At 41.4% G+C, this 20,874-nt stretch overlaps 2 protein-coding genes across 4 annotated transcripts; both read left to right on the forward strand.

Annotated features, from left to right (window-relative positions):
- The first annotated feature begins 1,150 nt into the window (after window positions 1-1,150).
- On the forward strand, window positions 1,151-7,526 carry LOC133931251 (uncharacterized). The gene is made up of 14 exons (XM_062378100.1): window positions 1,151-1,356; window positions 1,426-1,513; window positions 1,597-1,777; window positions 2,152-2,242; window positions 2,511-2,546; window positions 2,630-2,728; window positions 3,425-3,564; window positions 3,752-3,800; window positions 5,513-5,602; window positions 5,676-5,729; window positions 6,292-6,357; window positions 6,887-6,984; window positions 7,063-7,140; window positions 7,250-7,526. The coding sequence occupies exons 1-13, from the start codon at window positions 1,243-1,245 to the stop codon at window positions 7,130-7,132; spliced, it is 1,176 nt and encodes a 391-aa protein (XP_062234084.1). The 5' UTR covers window positions 1,151-1,242; the 3' UTR covers window positions 7,133-7,140; window positions 7,250-7,526.
- Window positions 7,527-14,717: 7,191 nt separating this feature from the next.
- LOC133931256 (uncharacterized) lies at window positions 14,718-20,640 on the forward strand. 3 transcript variants are annotated; one of them, XR_009911865.1, is made up of 3 exons: window positions 14,718-15,099; window positions 18,646-18,774; window positions 20,369-20,640. XR_009911865.1 is itself a non-coding variant. In XM_062378104.1 (2 exons), the coding sequence occupies exons 1-2, from the start codon at window positions 14,853-14,855 to the stop codon at window positions 20,493-20,495; spliced, it is 351 nt and encodes a 116-aa protein (XP_062234088.1). In that variant the 5' UTR covers window positions 14,726-14,852; the 3' UTR covers window positions 20,496-20,640. The 3 variants fall into 3 exon arrangements, 1 of the variants encoding a protein (XP_062234088.1); XR_009911864.1 differs by having other exon boundaries at window positions 14,719-15,076; XM_062378104.1 differs by lacking the exon at window positions 18,646-18,774 and having other exon boundaries at window positions 14,726-15,076.
- The last annotated feature ends 234 nt before the right edge of the window (window positions 20,641-20,874 follow it).

Consider the following 20,874-nt stretch of genomic DNA (forward strand, 5'->3'; position numbering starts at 1 on the left):
GTCATGCCCGGTTGAAACTTGAAATTGGAACTCTAAAAGATTGATTGTCAAAGGCCTCTTGACCGTAGTTTTTTTTAATCAGAGCAGTAACCACTTGAACATTTCAGAAAGGATAATCTGCATCTTCTCCAACTGAGATACTATGCACATTAGGACCGTGCATAGTAACAAAAGATAAACGCACCTCCTATTGTTCAATCGCCTGAAAACATCGATACTTATAGTCGATGGCAGATTTGGAGCACGCCAGCATGGCTGGGGTTGAGGATTCGAGATGTGGGAGGTCTCTGCCTTAGAGGGATGGCCCGGGCAGCTGCTGGACTGGCGGACGGTGACATGGAGGTGTGGTGAAGTGACGGTGGTGGCGCTGGCGCCGCAGGTGGCAGGAGGGTAGTGGGTGGGGTCGGCGATAGGGGTGATAGAATTAGATTAGTTAGCATGGCGAAGAGCAGCGGCGAGAGAGCTGTTAGAGATAATGGAGGAGGAGGAGGGGGGCAGGGCAGGGCAGGGCAGGGGCGAGTTCAAACAAACGGATTCGTTTCAAAGGTTTTTTAATTAATAATAAATAATGTCATGTCAACATTTACATATTTCTCCTCTGATCTCTTGAAGATCACCATGGGGTTGAGTTCTTTGCCAAGTAGTCTCCTGCAAGGCTCTCTAATACCCACAATTGTCAGACTTCAACAAAACCACAAACCAAATAAGTTATTTTTGGATGTTTCACAATGATGTTTGACTTTTGTCCACGTATAATTCTAACACACTCCAAGAAATAAGCGGAATAGACTTTGACATATCATTTTAGCATAAAACGTTATCCTACATGAAACAAAACATGACTTTAATTTTGGAAAGTACCATGCACCAATGTGTTAAAAAAAAAACTTAGTCCTGCAAAAACGATTTTCTTACCGTTCAAAATAATCTAACACTTTTAACCCAAATTATTTCTTTAGAGGAACCCAAATGAACTTATTTTTTTTATAGAGGATAATTAAAGCTAAGTTACTACTAAAAAGTAAGTTAAGTTTATTTGGGACCCGTTGGGCTAGCTATTTTGGGTTTAAATTAGAGTTTTTGTTTGTTATCCCGACCCAAAATGCTGCCCTAGGAAGCTGTTTGACCTTTTTCTACTTGTAAACTAAACCCAAGGGGGGACAGACCAAGAGAAGGAAAAAAAAAAAAAACTGGTGTTGTGTGTCCTTTGGAATCCATCGCCAGCGACAGCCGCCATCGGCGATGTCTCCGTCCGCCGACACGGCCGCGCCGGCCTCGACCTCCGGTCCCCCACTCGCACCTCTCATCGCCGCGCAGCTCAACTACCTGCTCTCCCACTCCAAGCCCCCCTTCAGGGTATTCACTTAGCCCTTCCTCTTCCTCGCCTCGCCTTTCCGCTCCCCGTCTCACCGTGCTCTCTTGCAGGTGGGGCAAATCTGGTCCGGCTGCCGCAACGGCCGCTACGCCGATCGATTCACGCTCGGCATCCCCTTTTGCCTTGACTATGTCCACTGTAACGCACCCTCGCTTGCTCGCTCGGTGTAATGGTTCTAGGGTTCGGGCTTGGATTTCGTGGCTCTGATTCTGCTGCTGCAGGGGACTTCGTGTACAATGCGCTGTCTCCCAAGGTGGCGCCCGACGTAGTGTTTGGGCCGGAGGACGAGGGGTTCCAACCGCTGGTCGATTATGCCGAGGCTGGAAATGGTGACAAGAGTTGCTTGGCGCGTTGGGATTGCCGTGACCCCGGGGGACTCCTCTCCCTTGTAGAAGAGCTCCGGTGAGGTTCTTCTTGCTTCTCTTGTTATCCATGCCAGTGTTGTGACACTGTGATCATCGTTACTTGTTAAGGTTGGGGTTAGTAGTACTAATTGATTAGAAACACGGGAAGTCAGTTTAACTATGTTTATGAAGAGTGATTAGGGATGGATATTGGCATTGTTGCTTGCTGTCAGCGTCAGTATTGAATGTGTGCTTTCACTGCTTTGTCTAATTTTGTTTTTGAACCATAGTTTGACGGGCTGACTTGTTGGGAAAAAGATTGATATCATGAGACGTTCTTGTTGGTGGTGCCGAAAGCTTGTTTCAAGTCTTAGTATCTTTGGTGCTGAACTTTCTTATAAAAACGTTTGGTTCTGACTTTGTTTGGTGCAGGGGATTGTACATTGAATACCAAAAGAAGCGGGTTGCCGAGGTGAATGATGCAAGATTGACGTTTGAGCTAAGCACGGTCCTCTCTAAGGAGGTAATGCACTTCAACATTTGCCCATTCAGTGGCATTGAGATATTAGATTTATGCACGACATATCTAAATGTATGATGAAGATTTTATTCTTAAACCAACCTTTATATGATATGTTGCAATATAGTAACAAACTGACATGGTATTAAGTATGTACCGAAGGTTAAGCGATTTGACTGGCCTATTATCAACTGTTTTTCCTAATTAGTTCAATTGTTTTATTGAATATGTTGGTTGAGAAATGACTTTTCGAAATTGTCACATTGAACAGGGGATCGAAGTCTGCATGGTACCATCCACTGATAGGGTAATTTTACCAGTTTCCACAACCTTTTTGCTTTTCATGTAAATCGATATTCACTCTCACCCGGTACTTGTTATATTTTGTAGCCAGATGAGGTGAAATTTGCTGTCCCACTTCTGGACTTAGACTTTGCCAAACTGGTGCCAGGATGTCCTTGGAGATTACCTCAAAAGATCCATTTACAGGTTAACCTTAGCCACTGCTTCCATGGACACAAACATGGACATTTAATATTAGTAGCAGAAGTGATGATAAATATCATATTAGCAAAATTTCAGCTACTTATGCCCAGTTGAAACTTGAAATTATAACTAAAATATAGATTGTTAGAAAATGCATCTAGAGTTCGAGACCATACTTCATCTGGTAGTAACTACTTGCTACATCTTAATCTGCATCTTCTCCACTCGAGATATATGCATAGTAGGACTGTGAGCATTATTCTACCAGCAGGTTAAGAATATTCCTGTTGTTGCACATTACACTGAATATTCCATTTGCTGCATGTTAGACTGACCAGAGCACCGTATCATTAACCACAGCATGCAACAAACTGAGAGGAAAGGAGGATCAGAAATTTCACATGCAACAATCCCATGGCTGCATTTAGATATTCTCTTCAGACTGGAGTGCCTTGCGTTGTCGTGGGATTTCAATCAGATATTTAATTAGAAATATTTATCTGATTTTTACATTCAAACAAACTGAGAAATCACATGCAGAACTTTCCACTTAGTGGCATACACATCCTGGTGCATAAATAATGTATTTACTGTTGGACATCACTTTCCACTATTTGTCTTTCTATAGTTTGGACAACCCGATGGAATATAAGAGCTTCTGTTGTGCACTTGAAAATATATCGCCTGTTTGTTATGCAGGTCATATTTCCAATCAGCAGAAGCTACTCTTCTGTTCCTTCTGCTCCACCGCCTCCACGACTCAAACTAATCTCAACACCAGATTTAAAGTCACTTTTTTCGGTGGAGGATGTGAAGCTTCCTCCATGGTTAAATGGGATGTAAGTCAACTTGCCAAACCGCTATATGAAGATTGTCTCTCCTTCTGCATTATTTTGTTGCATGTCATGTTTTGAAACATAATCCACATGGCCACATGTTATATCCTCATCTATTACAACATCTCATGAAAAGAAGCAAAATAACTTAGTAACTGATGTGCTCTCCTCCTTGGTTTATCATATGAAGGTGTATGGCGGAGTATCTTCCTGCCTTAGAAGAAAATCTTAAAATACTGGTGAGTTGTTGTTTGTGTTTACTGGCAGTTGATCTTTTCGTGTTATCGCTGCTGCTGTTATTATTTTGCACTATCTTTGTAGTCTTCATGTCAATGACACGCATATTAGTTATGATATGGAGTTGAGGATTGTGGAATATTTACTGGTTGTCTGGTTCTGTTGCATTAAGTATGTTTGTTCAAGATTCGTTTTGCGATGTTCTTTTGGAAAATGGGGAAATACATAATACAAGGAAGAATGAAGCAGGGAGACACAGTAGACTTATACTATTATTGGATTATAGCTGTAAGCATGGCTGTATGGCTGTATCTGCATGAGAGCTTTTCCTATGTTCTACTACTATTGGATGACAGTTGTAAACATGGCTGCATCTGCATGAGAGCTTTTCCTATTTTCTACTACTTGCATTTCAATCCTTCTTAATGCTGCAAATGCTTTGGTTTATAAAACCTATGGACATTTCATTTATCAAAGCATGTTGGTCAAGCATTTATTATTAGTTAAACAACACATGGTTGGCACGGTGCCCAAGTGGGGCCAGTCGCTGAGGCACAGATTGGACATAGGCAACATCGTGGATTCTTGGTCAGCTAAATATCTCCTAGTCTGGGGGATAGGCAGGGGGTGGGGGAAGCAGAGTTAGAAGTCTTAGGAGGACAAAGCGGTGGTGACTGTCTGCTGTCTGCCATAGAGGAAGAAGAGAGGAGAGGAGAGAGAAAAAGAGCCCACAAAAGAAGAGCCCGAACCTAATAACCTCGTTCCTCTGCCGCTCCCTCTCCCTCAAGCCATAGTCACTAGAAACGGGGTCGAAGCCGCAATCCATGACCCCGGATCGAACGACCCGAATCGTGGGTCTGGTTTGCTGCCGGGATGCCGCTGGGAGAGGGAAGGGGGGGGGGGAACCTGAGATGTGTCGACACCCCAGTCGTACCGTCGGAGGCAGCAGCGGCGACGACGACCTTGAGGAGGACAGAGGAGCCGGCGGGGCCGGCGTCACTGATGGTACTGGAGGGGAGAGGAGGACATGGGGAACCAATTTTATTGGTCGTCAATGGTAGATGCTGGCCGGCGGCGCTTTGTTGCGTGGGAGAGGAGGAGAGAGAAAGCGAGGAGGAAACAGAGAGCGGTAGCGTGCGGCGGTGCTTCATTGCGTGGGATAAGAGGTGGGTTAGGGCAAAAAATAATTCGGTGGGCTGGATGGGCCAGAAGATGGCAGCCCATCTCATCTCCCCTTCTCTTCCTCCCCCCCCCCCCTTCTATTTAACTTATGATATATCTTCTATCTCTACTTGCACGTGGCATATTACAGCTCATCGACCCGGATGAATCGGGGTCGTGTTCCGCATCATTGATTTGTCGTCCAGAGGAGGTGTACCCCTTTTGTACCACATTTTTGTTAGATGTCGATCCACGTCCCGCGACCCTGTTCCTCGACCTGATCGACTCGAATTTCTACTGACTATGCCTGAAACTCCATTTACCTTGTGAGCTCTTCTGCTGAGGACAGTGACCCTGACCTGCGATAATGTCTAAAGCCCCCCCACCCTCCGTTCTCTCTCATGGTGACCACCGCTAGCCGGCTTGCCACCTAGTTGTAACAGCCTACCTGACGGCTACATGATGCCGTGACAACCATGAAACAGGGAATTATCTTTTCATAATTTCAATGGTATCGTTTGTTTCTTACATTTTTTTGTTAACTATACTGAAGGTTGTGGATGCATCAGCGTCAATTGGTTCCAGAAGGCGTTTTATTGAAGCACTGGCTCCTACTTTCGGAAGACCAATAGAGGCTGATCCAGTACTTATATGATGTTTTTTCTTACATAATGTTGCATTTTACCAAGTTTCCTAACGATACATCTATGCATCAGATTTTTTGCAGGAGAGCTACAGTTCTTTCCATTTCAGGGACTTTCACATTTCTGGTATGCCTTAGAATGTGTTTTATCTGTTTTTTTCCTATTCCTTGGTTTTAATCAGGAAAAAAAAGGAAAGAAATGCATTTATTTTTCTGGATGTGTGTTCTCTCTTTGCACATAGCTGCGTGCAAATCTGTGTTAGATTTATATGAATTTCAAGCACATTAAACAAATCACATTAATGCCTAGAGATATCGAAGAAAACAAAACCAGGCATCTGAAAAGAAAGGGATCATGCTTACAAAAACTATGTTGATTCTCATGACAATGCACAGTAATGCTGCATGTGGTGTTGGCCATCAATTTCCAGAACATTGGCGCTGATGCATTTCCCATAATTCTTATGCTGAAACAATTTAAAGCGGTAAATTTATGGAGTGTGTTTTCCCTACATTTCTTGATTTTGCATATTACTGACTGTTTTTTGTCATACGTTAAGTAAAGAGTGTTTTGTATAATTTAACAGTTCTTTTTTTGTTGACAATTGCATCATCCCTTTTGATTCTTTCATGTTTAGTCTTACAATTATGAAATAACAAGTGACATGGAACGCAATTTGATGCTGCAGGTTCACTTTGCCATCCCTCTTCAATTCCCAAAGCAACAACCTGTCCTCACACTGCAGAGTTCTCAGGTGGTTATTTGGCTCCTCACTTCTTATGCTTATTTGTAATTTCCATGGTCAGAGGTCTCATTCTTTTTTAGTTTGATGTATCATGAGAAATACTCTGTGAATGTTAAGAGGAGCCACTTGAATTCTGAAACCCTTTTTTTCACTGAATACGCGTAGGTGTTTGGAATAGTTTTGATTGGTATGCAAAGAACTACAGTTCTGATTGTTACTAGCCTAGCATAAGCGCATATAAGGGTTTAGCTTTAGCATCTAGGGGCTAGAAAGGCAGTTCTTGCACTTGTAAGCGTAATCTGTTGTTCTGTAGGTTATAAGAGTGCGGAGCTACATTGTGGCCAAAGAGTGCCCTGGTCTCCCATTTTCTTTCAAGTGTTTAAAAAAAAATGTTGATCTTTTGTGACTAATGAAAAATCTTCACTATATAGGCCTTCTCATTAATGGTTACAAAGTATGCTCTATAAATGGGCCCTCCATGTTTTTTAGTCAGACACAGCCTCTGTGGAATGACACTTGTTTTCCTGATTTGCTGCAGCACTGTAACGCCGACGGGATACCTGTTATGTCACCTCCGACAAATGACTATCCCTGGAGTCCTAGATGGGATTCTACAGAAATGGTTGAACGGATATAGTAAGTCTATGGTCGACCCATAGTACATCTGTGACGCCTTTCAAGAATCTTGTTTTAAACTCCTGTCAAAATTTGCAGCGACTTCCTGACCGAGGACTGCCAAAATTTCAAGAAGTTCTGCACTGATGCTATCACTCAACTGAAGTAGCTTTTGAGGTGATTTTCTTGAGAACAAACTTTTTCCTTCTCAGCAACTGGTGCCTCTGTGTCCGCTTCTGCACTGCAACATCGTTGATTGACCGGTGCCCATCTGCTGCTCTACCAGGAACATATCTTGGCTCTTTGATTGCTCTTTGTTTGTAGCCTGTACATCTCATCTTCTTATGCGACGCTGGAAGTTCAAGGAAGCAACCTTGGGCGGTAGAACCTAGATGGGTACGCTAAAGCGTGACAACACTGTTTGTTGATTCTGATTTTCACCCCTGTAGTCATGGTGATTGTTTGGGGTGAATGCAGTCCAGTTTTTTCCTCCTTGTACATATGGATAAATGGTATCTCTACCTCCATTGCATTATCCTATTTTGAGTATCCTGGCAGTGTCAGTGGAAAGATGGAAACATTTTTGCTCTTTCGTGTTCATAACAGCTAGGGTGGCAAGCCGAAGAACTGCGCTTGCTGCTGTTGAGCAATTGTGTTGGTTTTCTCGTACTCATCTCCATACCTGCCTCATACGAGGTCCTGAAAAACTTTACTCACACTTGTCTGATGATTGAAATGTTTTACTCAGAACTGAGAGCAAGTGGATTGAGAGTAAAGTGTCTAGGAGTTCCTAATTCGTACCATTTTTGTCAGGACCGTGAGGCCCTCAACATTCATACATCTCAGGTATAGATGTATTTTTTTTCATCTATACCATCAGTTTGTATCATTAACCTAAAATCTGTTATTGACGTATCACGTCATGGCCGATGCTAGATTCGCTTGTAATCTCATAGTGTGTAGCATCACTCCTCTTCCTCCAGTTGGGGCCCAAACCGGAAATTAAAAAAAAATCAACTCACCTGCTCGCCTTCTCTCTCCTTCCCCGTACCCTGCTTCCCGAAGCCTGCACCATTTTTTAATCATCAGGCAGGAAAATTTTATCAAGTCAGTGGCTGCAACGTTGAAGCATTGGTAGGGGTGGTGCCTGAAGCCCAAAAAACGTTTTGAAGCATCGGTTGAACAGTACACTGTGGAGAGCTATAGTTTCCGAAGGACTGCCACCCAGAGAAGCTGCCCTCATGTAGTTCATTTTGTTCTAGAGCTATAGGAATTAGGATTTAGGGGCTATTTGGTTTTTTTGTCCCAATAGGCCAAACTAAATTTTGGCAATGGGCAAAATTGAGGTAATGCTAAAATTTAGTGGAAAAAATATTGTTTGGTTCATGGTCAAACAAAAGTTAAGTGACAAAATTAAAGCTACAAGAAGACGTATAGTTATACCAAAATTTCTAAAAGTTGTGAGCATGATACTTGGAATCTATATGTAACTAATTTTTTAGTGTTAAAATATAATCAACATGTATCTTGATTTGTAGATTTAATTATAAGAAACACAACGGTTCAAAAGGATTACAAATTAGATACACGGTTTAGCAAATAATCTAATTTTAAACTTGCTAATTCCAAATGAAACTTATTTAAAGACACGTCAGGCTGTGCTGCCCATGCAGCCAGGCCGATTCCCAGGCGAGCAAAATGCTGGCCCTGGTCGACGCTCGCGCTTGCTGTTGACTGTAGATATGTGTGACAAAATTTTCTCGAGGTGCAGTCAAAATTTGTCTATGAACCAAACGCTAATCAAATCATTCGGGTACGACGACCGTGAACCAAACACGATTTTACTAGTAGTACTCAAAATGTTGGGTCATAATCCTTTTGGGTTCCGGCAAACAAACTCCATCAGAACCCAACCAAATGGCAGTTTTTGTTTCGAAATAGAGTAAAACCAAATGGCCTCGATGTAACGACACAACACAAGTAGCAGGCTGTGGTGGCGTGATTTGTGCTGTGAAACGAAGCTGGCGGCGCACACAGCCGGCGCAATCTCAGCCGTGCAGCTCGCGGATCTGACGGTTGAGAGAGATCCAGATGTCACCCTGAGAGTCAAGGCCGAGGCCACTCAACCCTAACACCCCCCCCCCCCTCATCCATAAATACCGTAGCATCTTCAGCCCGCCGCCAGCTATCCCATTCCCATTCCGTCTCGCCCCCAGTCGTGTGGTGCTCGGCTCCTCTTCTCGCCCCCTCCATTCTTTGCGTTTTCTTCTTCGGAGAGCTCGAATGTTTCATGCCACTAGTGGAATTGTAATCCTGCTCCTGAGTCTGTTTTTTTTTTTCACACGCCCACTTGCATGTTTTTTTTGCTCAACTTTACCGATTTGTGTCTGATGTTCTTCGATTTGGTTTGGTTTGGTTTGGTTTGATTTGATTTGATTTGCGGGGGGAGTTGTGGCAGATGACGACATGCATCTCCTGCTTACGAAGCAGAAGCTGGCTCCTCGAGGCAAGCCGTGTTGCTCGTCTTCCATGACTCTGATGCTATCATACTATCCCCCCTTCCCCCAAGTCTGATTTCCTAGTCTTTGGTCCGTGGCTCTGGTCTCTGGAATCTGTTTTCCTTTCTTTTCTGATCAATTTTTGCTGATCTTTTGAATTTCTTGATTGCTGCGAGTGGTTTGTGGGGTTTTTCTTTCTTTCTGTAATTTGACCGACGCGGAGTTAGAAAGGAGAAGAACGATCGACCGGGTCGATGAATATGACCACCGACCATGTATGAATGAATACCTTGATTTCTAAAAGAAATGTTGAATTTTAGTGTCAACAGGTAACAGTTAAAATGAATTAACTTGAACCATGAAGTTATATTAGGAGAAAATTGCTCTTTTGACCTAGCCAACGACTGGCTTTGACGTTTTGACATTTTCGCCAAAATGACATAAAAAACTATATAGTTTGATTATATGACGTTTAGCCATTTTTAATCGATCTTCTTTTCTAACTTTTTTTGTCACATAAAAAGACAATATTGCTCTCCATGCAACATATTTATCGAGCATATGTTCTCTATTTCCCCATGAAAATAGCAACGTCAGCTATGTTCTCTCTCTTTTTCCACGGAAAATATGTTGCTATTTTCACAAAAGTGCATTTTGACAAGATTCAGGTGTATTTGCATGTATAAACTGGGTGCTCAAGCATGAATCTCTTGCTACATTATTTTGGACTCAAATCAAACAATGTAAAGCGCGCACTGCAAGTGTTGTGAATAGACGATGATATATCAAATGACAAGGAAAGACGCACAAAACACTTTTGATTTTTCCTTAAAAAATAACTATTTTGATGGCATCTAGCCTGTGAAGCGCTGTTTTCGAGCTCAAGCAGACATGATCTCTACTGTACCATCTAGAAAATTGAGCAGGCACTCAGTCCTCGCATCAAGATTTGGTTGGAGCAGGGTTAAAAAAACCGTCGGTTACCGACCTTCCCGGTCCGGTCCGGTTTCAAAAACCGCTCGGTAACCGAAATTTGAATTCAAAAAATTCGAAAAAATAAAAAAAATTAAAAAACATTCAAAAAAATCTTTAAAAAAACTAGACATAATTCTAAGAACTTCTGTGAAATTTTTTTTCAAAAATAATGTTGTTTGCATCATATTCTATAGGGAGAAAGTTTGAAAAAAATTGAAGCGTGCGGCTCAATTATTAACTCACGTTAAGGAAAAGTGTAACATGCAAACACATATTTTTCTTGTATAAAACGTATTTTAACAGAAACTTTAAAATTGATTTCACTTTATTTAGAGTTTTATTAAATTCTCTATGATTTTTACAAAGTTCACAAGCATAAAGTGAATATGTTAAGAAACATCACTGTAATTAATTTTTTCATGTCTACTATTATTTTTTCTACGTAAATCATAATATAAATAAGCTAATGAAAGTGGTTTCACTAATTTTTAAGGTGTGATGGGTCAGTTATGAATTAATCTAGTCACAACATATTTACATAATCATGCATGTTACAATAACTAATTCATTAGTTCATATATTTTTAAAAGATATAGGATCATGTAAGAAGACTAACAAAATTAGTTTCATGATTTTTGGATTAGCAAAGAGTAAACTATGCATTTACCTTGGTTTAACAAATAAAATTTCTCACAGAAAATTTTGAACTTTTTTATGAGTATAAATACTTTTATCATGTAGATCATGTTACAAGGAAGCCAACAAAATTTATTTCACTTGATTTGAAGCTCGGATGAATTAGTTATTGATTTTACAAGATTGAACCATTTTTTAGGTTTTTTTGTTGAACTGCGCTGAAATTCGATAAAACCGCTCGATAAATCGAGAAAACCGAGCGGTTACCGACCCAAACCGCTCGGTAACCGACCGAATCAAAAATGCGAGAAAATCGCTCGGTAACCGACCCAAACCGCTCGGTAACCGACACAAACCGCTCGGTTACCGAGAGGGCAAAAATATGATTTTTTTCGCAAAAATTTAAAATTTGCCAAATGAATTTTCTCCGAATTTTTTTGAATTTTTGACCGATAACCGCGGTTATCGCGTATTTTCGGTTACCGCCGGAGCTCAGTAACCGAGCTCCGATCGGTAAATGGAACCCTGGTTGGAGCTCGTTGCATCTTTTTCTACCTTATTGTGTAGTACTTTCGAATGAAGTTTTCATAGAGCACAATTCTGTTGACGGCCTGACGTTATTTGACCTGAGACTCTGAGAGGTCAGGTGCCAGGCTTCCCATCTAATTGTGTCGGCTATTCATGCTTCAGCTGCCGGCATATTTTTTTCACTATTGAAAATTCTCGTCCATTTGAATGAGTTATATTTTGAAAAAAATCTATGAAAATTCTAGCTTTCTCATGTAATTTCCATCACCTGACTTGATACTTATCTTTCGAACACAAGCAACGTTGTTGTAAAGTGCCAACTGGCCCATTAGCCCATCTTCGGTGTGAGTATGGGTGTGTCTCCACGTTGTACTAGGTTTGGTACAGCAATGGGCATATTTTATTAGTGTGTCTGGGTAAAAGCGGCGTGAGTTTAGTTTCCAATTTTAACTGTGGGTATAGTGTGGGTTTAAAGTGAAGCACAATGGGTATATAGAGATGGTATGAAATTATCTTACCCGTGATTGATTTGCTTGTGTATCTGTTTCACATATATGATATGTGGGTCTACTTTCTATTTGATATATAACTTGTAATCCTAACTCTAGCCGTTAGCGCCCACCCCAATCGTCAGCCCCCAGTCGACTGCCAATCCCTCGCATGTATCCCAAATTTAGACAATCGTTGCACCCTCTGCCCTCCATCACCATTGCGCTCTCCGCCCCCCCTAAGGACGTTGTTCATAGCTACATTGCTCCCCTGACCACGTCGTCCACAGTCTCGCGGCACCCATCCCTGATTTCAACTGTGTCTTCCACTCTTCCGCACTTGTCCTCGATTTCGACCGGTGACCACCGTTCGCGTCTGTCCTCAACAGTGTCGCTCGCCCACCCATGGGCTTAGATGTCAACCCCCACAAATAGTGTCACTGAGGAAGTCTGGCAGTTGCAAGCGTTCGCTTTCGCCCCTCTTACATTTGGATCTCGTGATGCAGCCGCTCTTGTTGAATCAGGTAATGAATATGTCCCTCTACATTGGCACGAGTTAGAACAATAGAAATTGGTTGATTTCATGGTGTGGAGATAGAATGCTCTACAATTCTTCCTTACACATGGGTGGTGCTCTCTTTTCAACTTATTTAGAACATGTGTTCTTGAATATGCTTTTCTCTTCTACATTGGCACGAGCTAAAGCATGCACTCCTGTTATTAAAGTATTAGGTCGGCCAGTTCATTTTGTAAGTCTAGGGATTCTTGATATGTTTGTTCGGACACCACTAATGATGTAAGTAGCTTATGTGGCCTCACTTTCATGCTTGATATTGCTTATCTTATAGGAAGGTTTTTTTATCGTTTGAACAGCCTTGATAGTAACTTTATTTGCCAATCTCCAAGTAATTGGAGATTTCCTTCTACTGTTTGTGATAAATTAGACCGAACTCACTGAATTGTTTTCTGGAACAAAGCATGTGACAACCAATATTTTCTTCCATGAAGTATGTAAAATCCACTTAAAATTAATTGTTCAAAAGAAGACGAAGATGAGATAATTAGAAAAATATCTGTTGTCATGACAGAAAAGTATGATAAGTATTGATCTGATATCTAAGGTCTCATGGTTGTTGCTATTATTCTTGATCCATATTAAGACGACAATGTTACATGCTTGCTACATTGCTCTTTTGGGGGAAGAAGCAACTAGAAAATATGGTATAAAGAGCCATAAATTGCTAACTGATTTGATGAATGAGTACCAAGTACAAGTTGAGCAAGAGGGTGTGGGTACATCATCTAGTGGTCATGCTTCTTCAATTAGTGCAGCTGCTGTCTTGATAATATTTGAAACACTCACTACTAGTCTTATTAAAGCCAAGAATGAGCTAGATCGCTATTTAGATGAAGAAACTCTTCCTCATAATTAGAATGAGTATTTTGATATCCTTGATTGGTGGAAGTGGCTGTATGGCTATTCTAATAACCACAATAGCTTATGAATTAGCTTTTAGCACTGATGCGAGGGTTTTAAGTGAACATCGTAGTCGTCTTACTCCAAAAATGTTAGAAGCTTTGATGTATAACAAATTTGTATTTCTATGTATGCTATTTTTGTCTATAGACTGCAGCTACTAATGTACATTATAATTTGGTTGTAGATCAAGATGATGGAAAGCTCAATAGCTTCCGATCATGCCTCGAAGACATTGAAGAAGAAATAAAGGAAGAATCTTGCATTAGTTTTATTGACTCATATGGATGAACTACCTGTTGTAATATTGTTTAATGATGTTTTATTGATATTTGTTTGTACGGTTTGACTTGTGATGTTGAACAATATTCTATGTTGCATTAAGTATGATTGTGAAATAATATGTTCTGTGTGTTAATGTGTCATGTGTGAACTGTGGCCAACTGGTAATGCACTAATGAGCAATGAGAATATGAGATATGCATGCTATTTGGCTATTTGCTATATATGATATATATGTCAATATATGAGATATTTGTAAGTTAATTATCTTTAGTTTAGATGCATATTTAAATTGTTGATATGATGAGTTACTATATTTACAGGTATATAGGTGTGTTTACGAGTGATAAGTACGTGTTTCAGTTTTTATCTGTAAGACTGTGTCCAACGGTTTTCTTTCAGGGGCTAAAATCCCTTCACGATGGAATTTTTGTTCCCTTCAGCGCTCCAACGGATTCCCTTCGCGGTTCTCGTCGCGAAGGGATTCCCAGGGTCATTTCCTCTAGCACGGGATTCTCTCTCCTTTCCCTTCGCGATTCCACTCGAAGGGAAGCTGTTGGAGATAAGAGGAAATAAAGGGAATAAAAATGGGGAAGGGAATCGAGAAGGGAACGAAATGAAGGGAATATTGTTGGAGACAGTCTAACAGGTAATATGTACAGGCATAAATTAATTTAGATAGCTTCTGTCTATAGGCATATATTTATATAGCTCGCATGTACGGGTATTGTACCGTTACCATCCTGTACTGGTTTTTAAAAAAACGGGTCAGCGTTGTTCAGTGCGGAGGAGGGTTTTTTTTTTCTTTTTTTTTTTACGCTGACCTGCGGAGGAGTTGCGGACAGAATCAACCGGCAAAAATCTCGTGCCAATTCGAGGGGCCCACAGCCAGGCTCCAAATCGAATCGAAGCGTCGCCTGTACGCTACCACGACTCCTCCCGCTCTCGCGGCCGCCGCCTCCCTCCCCACGCCGCAAGCCCTAGCAATGGATCGGTCGGCCTGGAATGAGAGACTCCCTCCCGGGCGTCCCCGCACCGCGGGAGCTCGCCCCCTCCTCTTCCCGTGCCGCTGCGCAGGTCCTCTCGTCCCTCCTCGAGGCTCCGAACCCTAACGAAGGGGCGGGCCATGGGAAGGCAGGCGGCGAGGTCTCAGCCGGGGGGCGCGCCTCCGCGTGGTCGCGGCGCAGTAGGAGGATCACGGCGACGGCGTGCGACGCCTCCACCGTCTTGTAAGTGACGTCCCCCTCCACCGGTATGTTTCGGGATGCCTGTTTGTTTCGAGCCCTACTTGTTGTGCACTTGTGCTCATGTGATGTGGTGAATTCGTGTCGTGGTGTTAGGTTTTGGTAGGGCTGATTGTTTGTTTCCCAATCGTGTTTTAAAAGTTGTGTAACCTGCGATTGCTGTGGGGTGCTGAATTACCTGTGGTGGTTGTATTAGGGTTCGAATGTGTTAGGGTTTCCATGAAGCAGTTTCTTAGGCACAATCTCGTTAGTTCAGGTTAGCGCTGTGCTTGCTATTGCTTTCTGGAATGGAATAGGTTGGGATTGTCTGTTGGAACGGTTTAGGGGCATATGGTAATATGGTATTTGCCTATTTGAAACAACCTTGCAGCTGCAAATTGTGCCTGCCTGACTGAATTTTGTTGTCCATTCTCTGGATGGCATTAATAGATTTTGTATATATTTAGAAAAATATCGAGATTAATTAATTATTTTTATGTGATTTTGTATACGCGTGGACAAACACGTTTATTCGTGCTCTTTGTGCGTTGTGCAGTGTGTAAGAGTTTATCCTTTATGTTGGTTGCACAACGTGATCTTATTTCTGGACGTCTGGCTTTGCCACTCACCATTTAGTTTTATAATTATATACTAGACTTGGAATGCGAAATAGATGAATGATGAAGGCTAGCTGGAGCAGAAAACTAGATCATGTAATTCTGATTGTGAGCCCGGATACGACAGTGATACTGAAATCTCTATGCCACTAATTTAACCTAGAATGGATGCATAAAACTTTTCACGAGCAGAACCAAGTGTCGCTGAGCAACAACCTTTTTTCTATAGGTTTACACTTTACACTAATGTATTCAATGTTCCAATAGTGGTTGATGAGAATATCACACCACAAGTGCTTCTGCAGAGTAGTGGTTTTTGTACATGGCAGCTGGGCTACCTTAAACACAGGACACCTCCCAGTTGTAGTATAACCCATTTTTACATGGTTGCAGGCTTTAGGCTATTGTATATTTGGGCATTATGGCATTACAATAACTTTCATTGTGTGGTTGAATAATATGGGACAATTTTTTATTTGCCATTGCATATGTCCCTAATCCAAAAAATGCCATCACAAATTGGCTAATCTGGTCTATGCCATCGGGTCTGCAAACCTTGTCCTTATTTGCCATTGTCGACCAAATTCCGTGAGTCAATCCGTGAAATAGTAGTGCAAAGACATTTATGCCCTTGTTAGTTTCATTGCGCTGATTTGTTAATCCCTTGAATGCCATTCACCACAGGATTAACCATTCGGAATATTCCATCAGGCCCACATGTCATTCTGTCCCTTCTTTCTTTGTCCTCTCCTTCTCTTTCTTACCGTTGGGCCCCATGTGTCATCCTCTCCTCATTTCTTCCTCCCAACTCTTCCTCTACCCTACAGAGGAGCACGCTGCCACCCGAGGGCACCCCTCGCCAGTGAGAAAATCTCAATCACCGCGGCTCTCTCAAACGATCCACGATGACACACGGACCACCAAACTCTCATCTTGATTCAATTGGGCAGAAGTGTACGACCATGAGCAGAAAGGAAGACAAAGCATCCATCCATCATTATGAGCCCCAAATACAATGTCAGATCAGGCTTCGTGCAGCAGTGTTAGGAGTAGACATCCGCAATTCGGCACAAAAAAAATCCAAAACCAACAAAAAAAGAACTCCCAAATGCGATGTCGATTTCAATCCACAAACGCAAAATATGATGACTGAGCAGCAGCAGTAGCAATGTGCGGCGGTGGGGAGCCAGCTGGTGGTGCTCTCGGTGGGTGGACCCTATGAACCTTCGAGCCCGTGGTTTGCCCAGGCAGCACGCTCATGGTGCCGCCTCGACCGTGTTTGCGCTCCGCTGTTGTTGTCTGTGGCCGCATCTGGTGCATAGCGCGGACATGATGGAGTGGCTCGAGATCCGCCGCGGGTGACGCGAGGTAGGTTGTACTCGCTAGGGGTCAAGGACGGGCGCAATCAGCGGCGAGCGCATGGTGCGGTGTTGAACTACTGGAGTAGCATCGTTTAGGAATCTTATTGCAAGACTGCTCTCATAAATGTCATATTTCTATTACTGTTTACTTTTGTTGCAAAATGAATTTAACAGCATGCATGTATTGCAATTGAGTTCGGCAGAATGTTTATATTGTGCTTCACAGGAAGTACTGCAGCACTTGTGTACTTCCATGTAAAGTACACAACAAAATTGTATTATACTTTTATGAAAACTTCATGTAGAGTACACTCAAATAACCATGCCTTGATGAATTCACTGCTAGTTGTCTCTTTTATCTTTTCTTGTTTCACCTTTTGTTGCTGCTGCTGTTATGACTCAATTACTTATTTCTGACCATGTGATTCTTTCTACTTATGTTGATCTTGCACTATTTCCATGCTTCTCTGCTTTTAGATGCTATGTTCTTCATAAAAGGAGTGATATAGGGCCCCTTTCTGAATGTTTTGGGTACATTTTTAATTTTGTATGTTGCAGCTTTTGTGTTATTCAAAGGATATTTGGTCTTAGCTAAACATGACAAAAAAATAGAAACTCTAGATGTTAGCCAATGGCTGGCCATTTTTCATGTCCACCCAAATATGGCAATGTTTAATTGACTGATTATATCAATTTTTTGGGGGGTTCGAAGAAGACTGATGTTTTTAGTCGAGTGAAGGGTGGTGGGTGGTGACTGGTAGCGAGTTTGCCAATTCAGATAGTGTTTTATGTAGGTGTGTTATGGTCTAACTTTGCGAAGGGTAGGTGAGGTAGGAATTGTAGAATGGAGTAGATTGGTGGGGAAGCAGCAAGAGGAAAGAGGAAGAACCAACAAGACACAGAAGACAGAACAGGACGTAGGGCAGAGACAGAGAGTGACAATGTGTAAACAAACCCATTGCTATTCAAGGGTAGATGTGTAAACAAACCCTGCAACCCATGTAGATGTGATAACAAGCATGAGTAGATGTGTAAAAAAACCTCGACCACAGGGAGAAGGCATTACCTTGGCTTCGAGCCCACCTCTCAACTTGAGGCTCTACCATAGAGCTATCACTCGGTTCTCAGAGAGTAGATGTGTACATCTTAAATACTTTCAATTGGTTTCTCAAGTATGTTTTATTAAATGGTTGTTAGAAATATATTGACTCTTTCCCTAAAGTTCTCTTGTCCCAGTTTGTAGTCTATCTCCCTCTGGTGATGACCCTCTACAAGATCTATACGTTTTCTGATCTATAATAGTTTTTTTTGTGAACAGTATTCTCAGCACTATGTTTATGTCACCCTGAGTCTTTGATTTCCCTAAAGCATTGATGACTTTAGAATCTTCTCCTATGATAACTGAAAGGGAAGAGATACTCGAATCTTTATTTAACTTACCTTTTGTTGTCTCATGCTCGTAATATGTTTATGAATATACATCTGCCAAACTTTTATTTTCATCTTTAGAAGTTGACTAGTTAATTTTTTCCAAATATTCGAGATATGCTTTCTTGTACGTATCGGAAATCATAATGCATGTTGAATTCCTACACAGGAACATCTAAAGGGATCAACATGCATGGTAGTGAGCTGATCATCTCCTTCATTAAGAACCTATAAGTTAGCAGGGATTCTGATGTCTTCACTTGCGATAAATTCGTATTTTTATCATTCTATGTGTCAGGTAATCTAACACCTACAATAAACAACTCCTTTTAAATTCTTTTCTTCCTTTATTTTTTGTTTATCTATCCACAGGCATCGTAGGTCTACTTGGATCAGTTCATTCTAATTCGCACATAATGGCAGTTGGTCTGTGCTCATTCAATATTTATTAGATTTGATGTCATGAGTGTGCTGTGTTTGTATTACTTGTTTCATTCATGCCCCTCTGTCCTGATTCTGTCTTTTGCTCCCTGACCAAACAAGCTTTCATGTCTTAAAAAACGACCTTATTGATTGTCTGTTAACTTGGATACCTAGGTCGAAACCCTCTCCAAATGTCATGTTTGCTTCTTATGTACTGCTAGGTTTTAGCCTGTATATACAGGCTACACTTGTCTAGTCAGGTTTGTTGCAGAGACAAACTATTTGAAGAGAATGCATTTTACATATCAATCTTGCTATGCCATAATTTATGTAGAAAGATAGGTGTGGTATTTGGTACAACTAACTCCTAATGCAAACCTTTTAAATTCTGGTTGAAGTCAGCATAGATCTTTCTATATGTTAATATAGTTTTCATTTGGCTTGATTATAATTAGTGTTCTAGTCTACCCCAACTTGCTCGAGACAACATTTTTGTGGTTGTTGATTATAATCAGTGTTCTTAAAAGTGGTACTGATATCTGAAAGAACAAAAATCCTCTGTTCTGTTCATTTTCAGTTTTGCTAGTTCAATAAACCCATTATATGCCACTGATATTTTGATTTTAGTTTGGAGTGAATAAACTTATTGTGGTGAACACATGATCTTTGCACCCATCTAATGCTGCAGAACATCACTTCTGAGTTCTGAAATCTGAATCTGAGTTACTGGTTTTATATCAAAACTGTGCTAGGTTGGGAAAGCAATCAGGCACGACGGGCAATAGAGCATGCCGCCAACCATTTTTAATGCTCCATTGGTTTGCCTACACTTTCATTTGGGGGTAAAAGAAATGAACTTGTATTTTTGGGGGCAAACAGAGAAACTAGTATTTTGGGGCTTCAGTATAATTGAGGGATGGGCCATGGGGAATCACTAGGACTTGTGTCACTATTATTAACATTGTTCCGATGCAGGCACAAATTGCTCTTGCCATCTCAGTCTACTTTACATTATATGGGACCCAAATTTTACATTGTGTACCATGGCTAGTACTGTAATCAATGTTATTTTCATGATTTTTATTACTATAAGCAACACTTTTTAAATATATAATCGTGTTTGCTCTTGAATTTGTCCCAAATCACTGTTTGATGAAGACAAACTGTTATCTTAGCTCATGTATTGCATATTTATTCATTTAGGCCTAAGGTACCATTATCAGCAAAGATGGATTGCCCTGTTGTTCTAATCCGCGCTGTTCTAACGTCTAAGCTGTGGGTCAGTGGGTTATGCATGTTCCTCCGATTGCTCAGTGGGTTATACTTTTTGCATGCCTTTTCTAATGTAAAATAATCTTGTAATTTGCTGCGTGCTGTTCTTTTCGTCTTTAACCTTATATTCTGTGTCTGCGTTACTCCGAAATCTTTTTCCAGCAGATTTTAACCGTACCACGGAGTGATGTTTGCAGGAATAATGTGCGTGGATCGTGTTGGATGAGTGCTTACTGGCTGGGCCTATTGGTGAATGTGAAAGAGCAGGAATCTCCATTTGGGGTGGGTGCTTTTGATTTTATTATTAGTAGGATTCCTTATTAGTATGTGCTGGGTTGGGGTTACTACATTTAATTCGGCCATCTTTGGTCTGTAATCAGTTCGTAATGGGCCGTTAACTATATTGCTCGTGGCTCTGCGTGGCAGCCTCATGCTTGTTTTGTTTTTGCCTTTGTGTGTTTGCAGTAAACATAGAGTCTGCATGCGCTTGGTCTCCTAAGGTCGTTGTCGTTTCGGAATCATGTGGTCCTTGAGTCTCATTAATTAGTTGCGAAGCCCGAACCTGAGCTATAACGTTGCGACACCTGTACGATAAATAACTATGGGTTAAAAAAATCACAACCTAAGTTAATCTGTGATTGACACTGCCAGATTCTATGCTACATTGTTAACGCAAACATTCAGGAATAGGCTTTAAAAGCAT

Source organism: Phragmites australis, chromosome 10 (genome assembly GCF_958298935.1).
Source record: "Phragmites australis chromosome 10, lpPhrAust1.1, whole genome shotgun sequence".
Classification (NCBI taxonomy): Eukaryota; Viridiplantae; Streptophyta; class Magnoliopsida; order Poales; family Poaceae; genus Phragmites; species Phragmites australis.

Bases quoted from the DNA above. Each gene is read 5' to 3' on its own strand.
- LOC133931251 (XM_062378100.1), top strand. From the start codon at position 1,243: ATGTCTCCGTCCGCCGACACGGCCGCGCCGGCCTCGACCTCCGGTCCC. The intron at 2,243-2,510 runs GTAATGCACTTC...CACATTGAACAG, and splicing joins GCACGGTCCTCTCTAAGGAG to GGGATCGAAGTCTGCATGGT. The intron at 3,801-5,512 runs GTGAGTTGTTGT...ACTATACTGAAG, and splicing joins AAGAAAATCTTAAAATACTG to GTTGTGGATGCATCAGCGTC.
- LOC133931256 (XM_062378104.1), top strand. From the start codon at position 14,853: ATGAGAGACTCCCTCCCGGGCGTCCCCGCACCGCGGGAGCTCGCCCCC. The intron at 15,077-20,368 runs GTAAGTGACGTC...TGATGTTTGCAG, and splicing joins TGCGACGCCTCCACCGTCTT to GAATAATGTGCGTGGATCGT.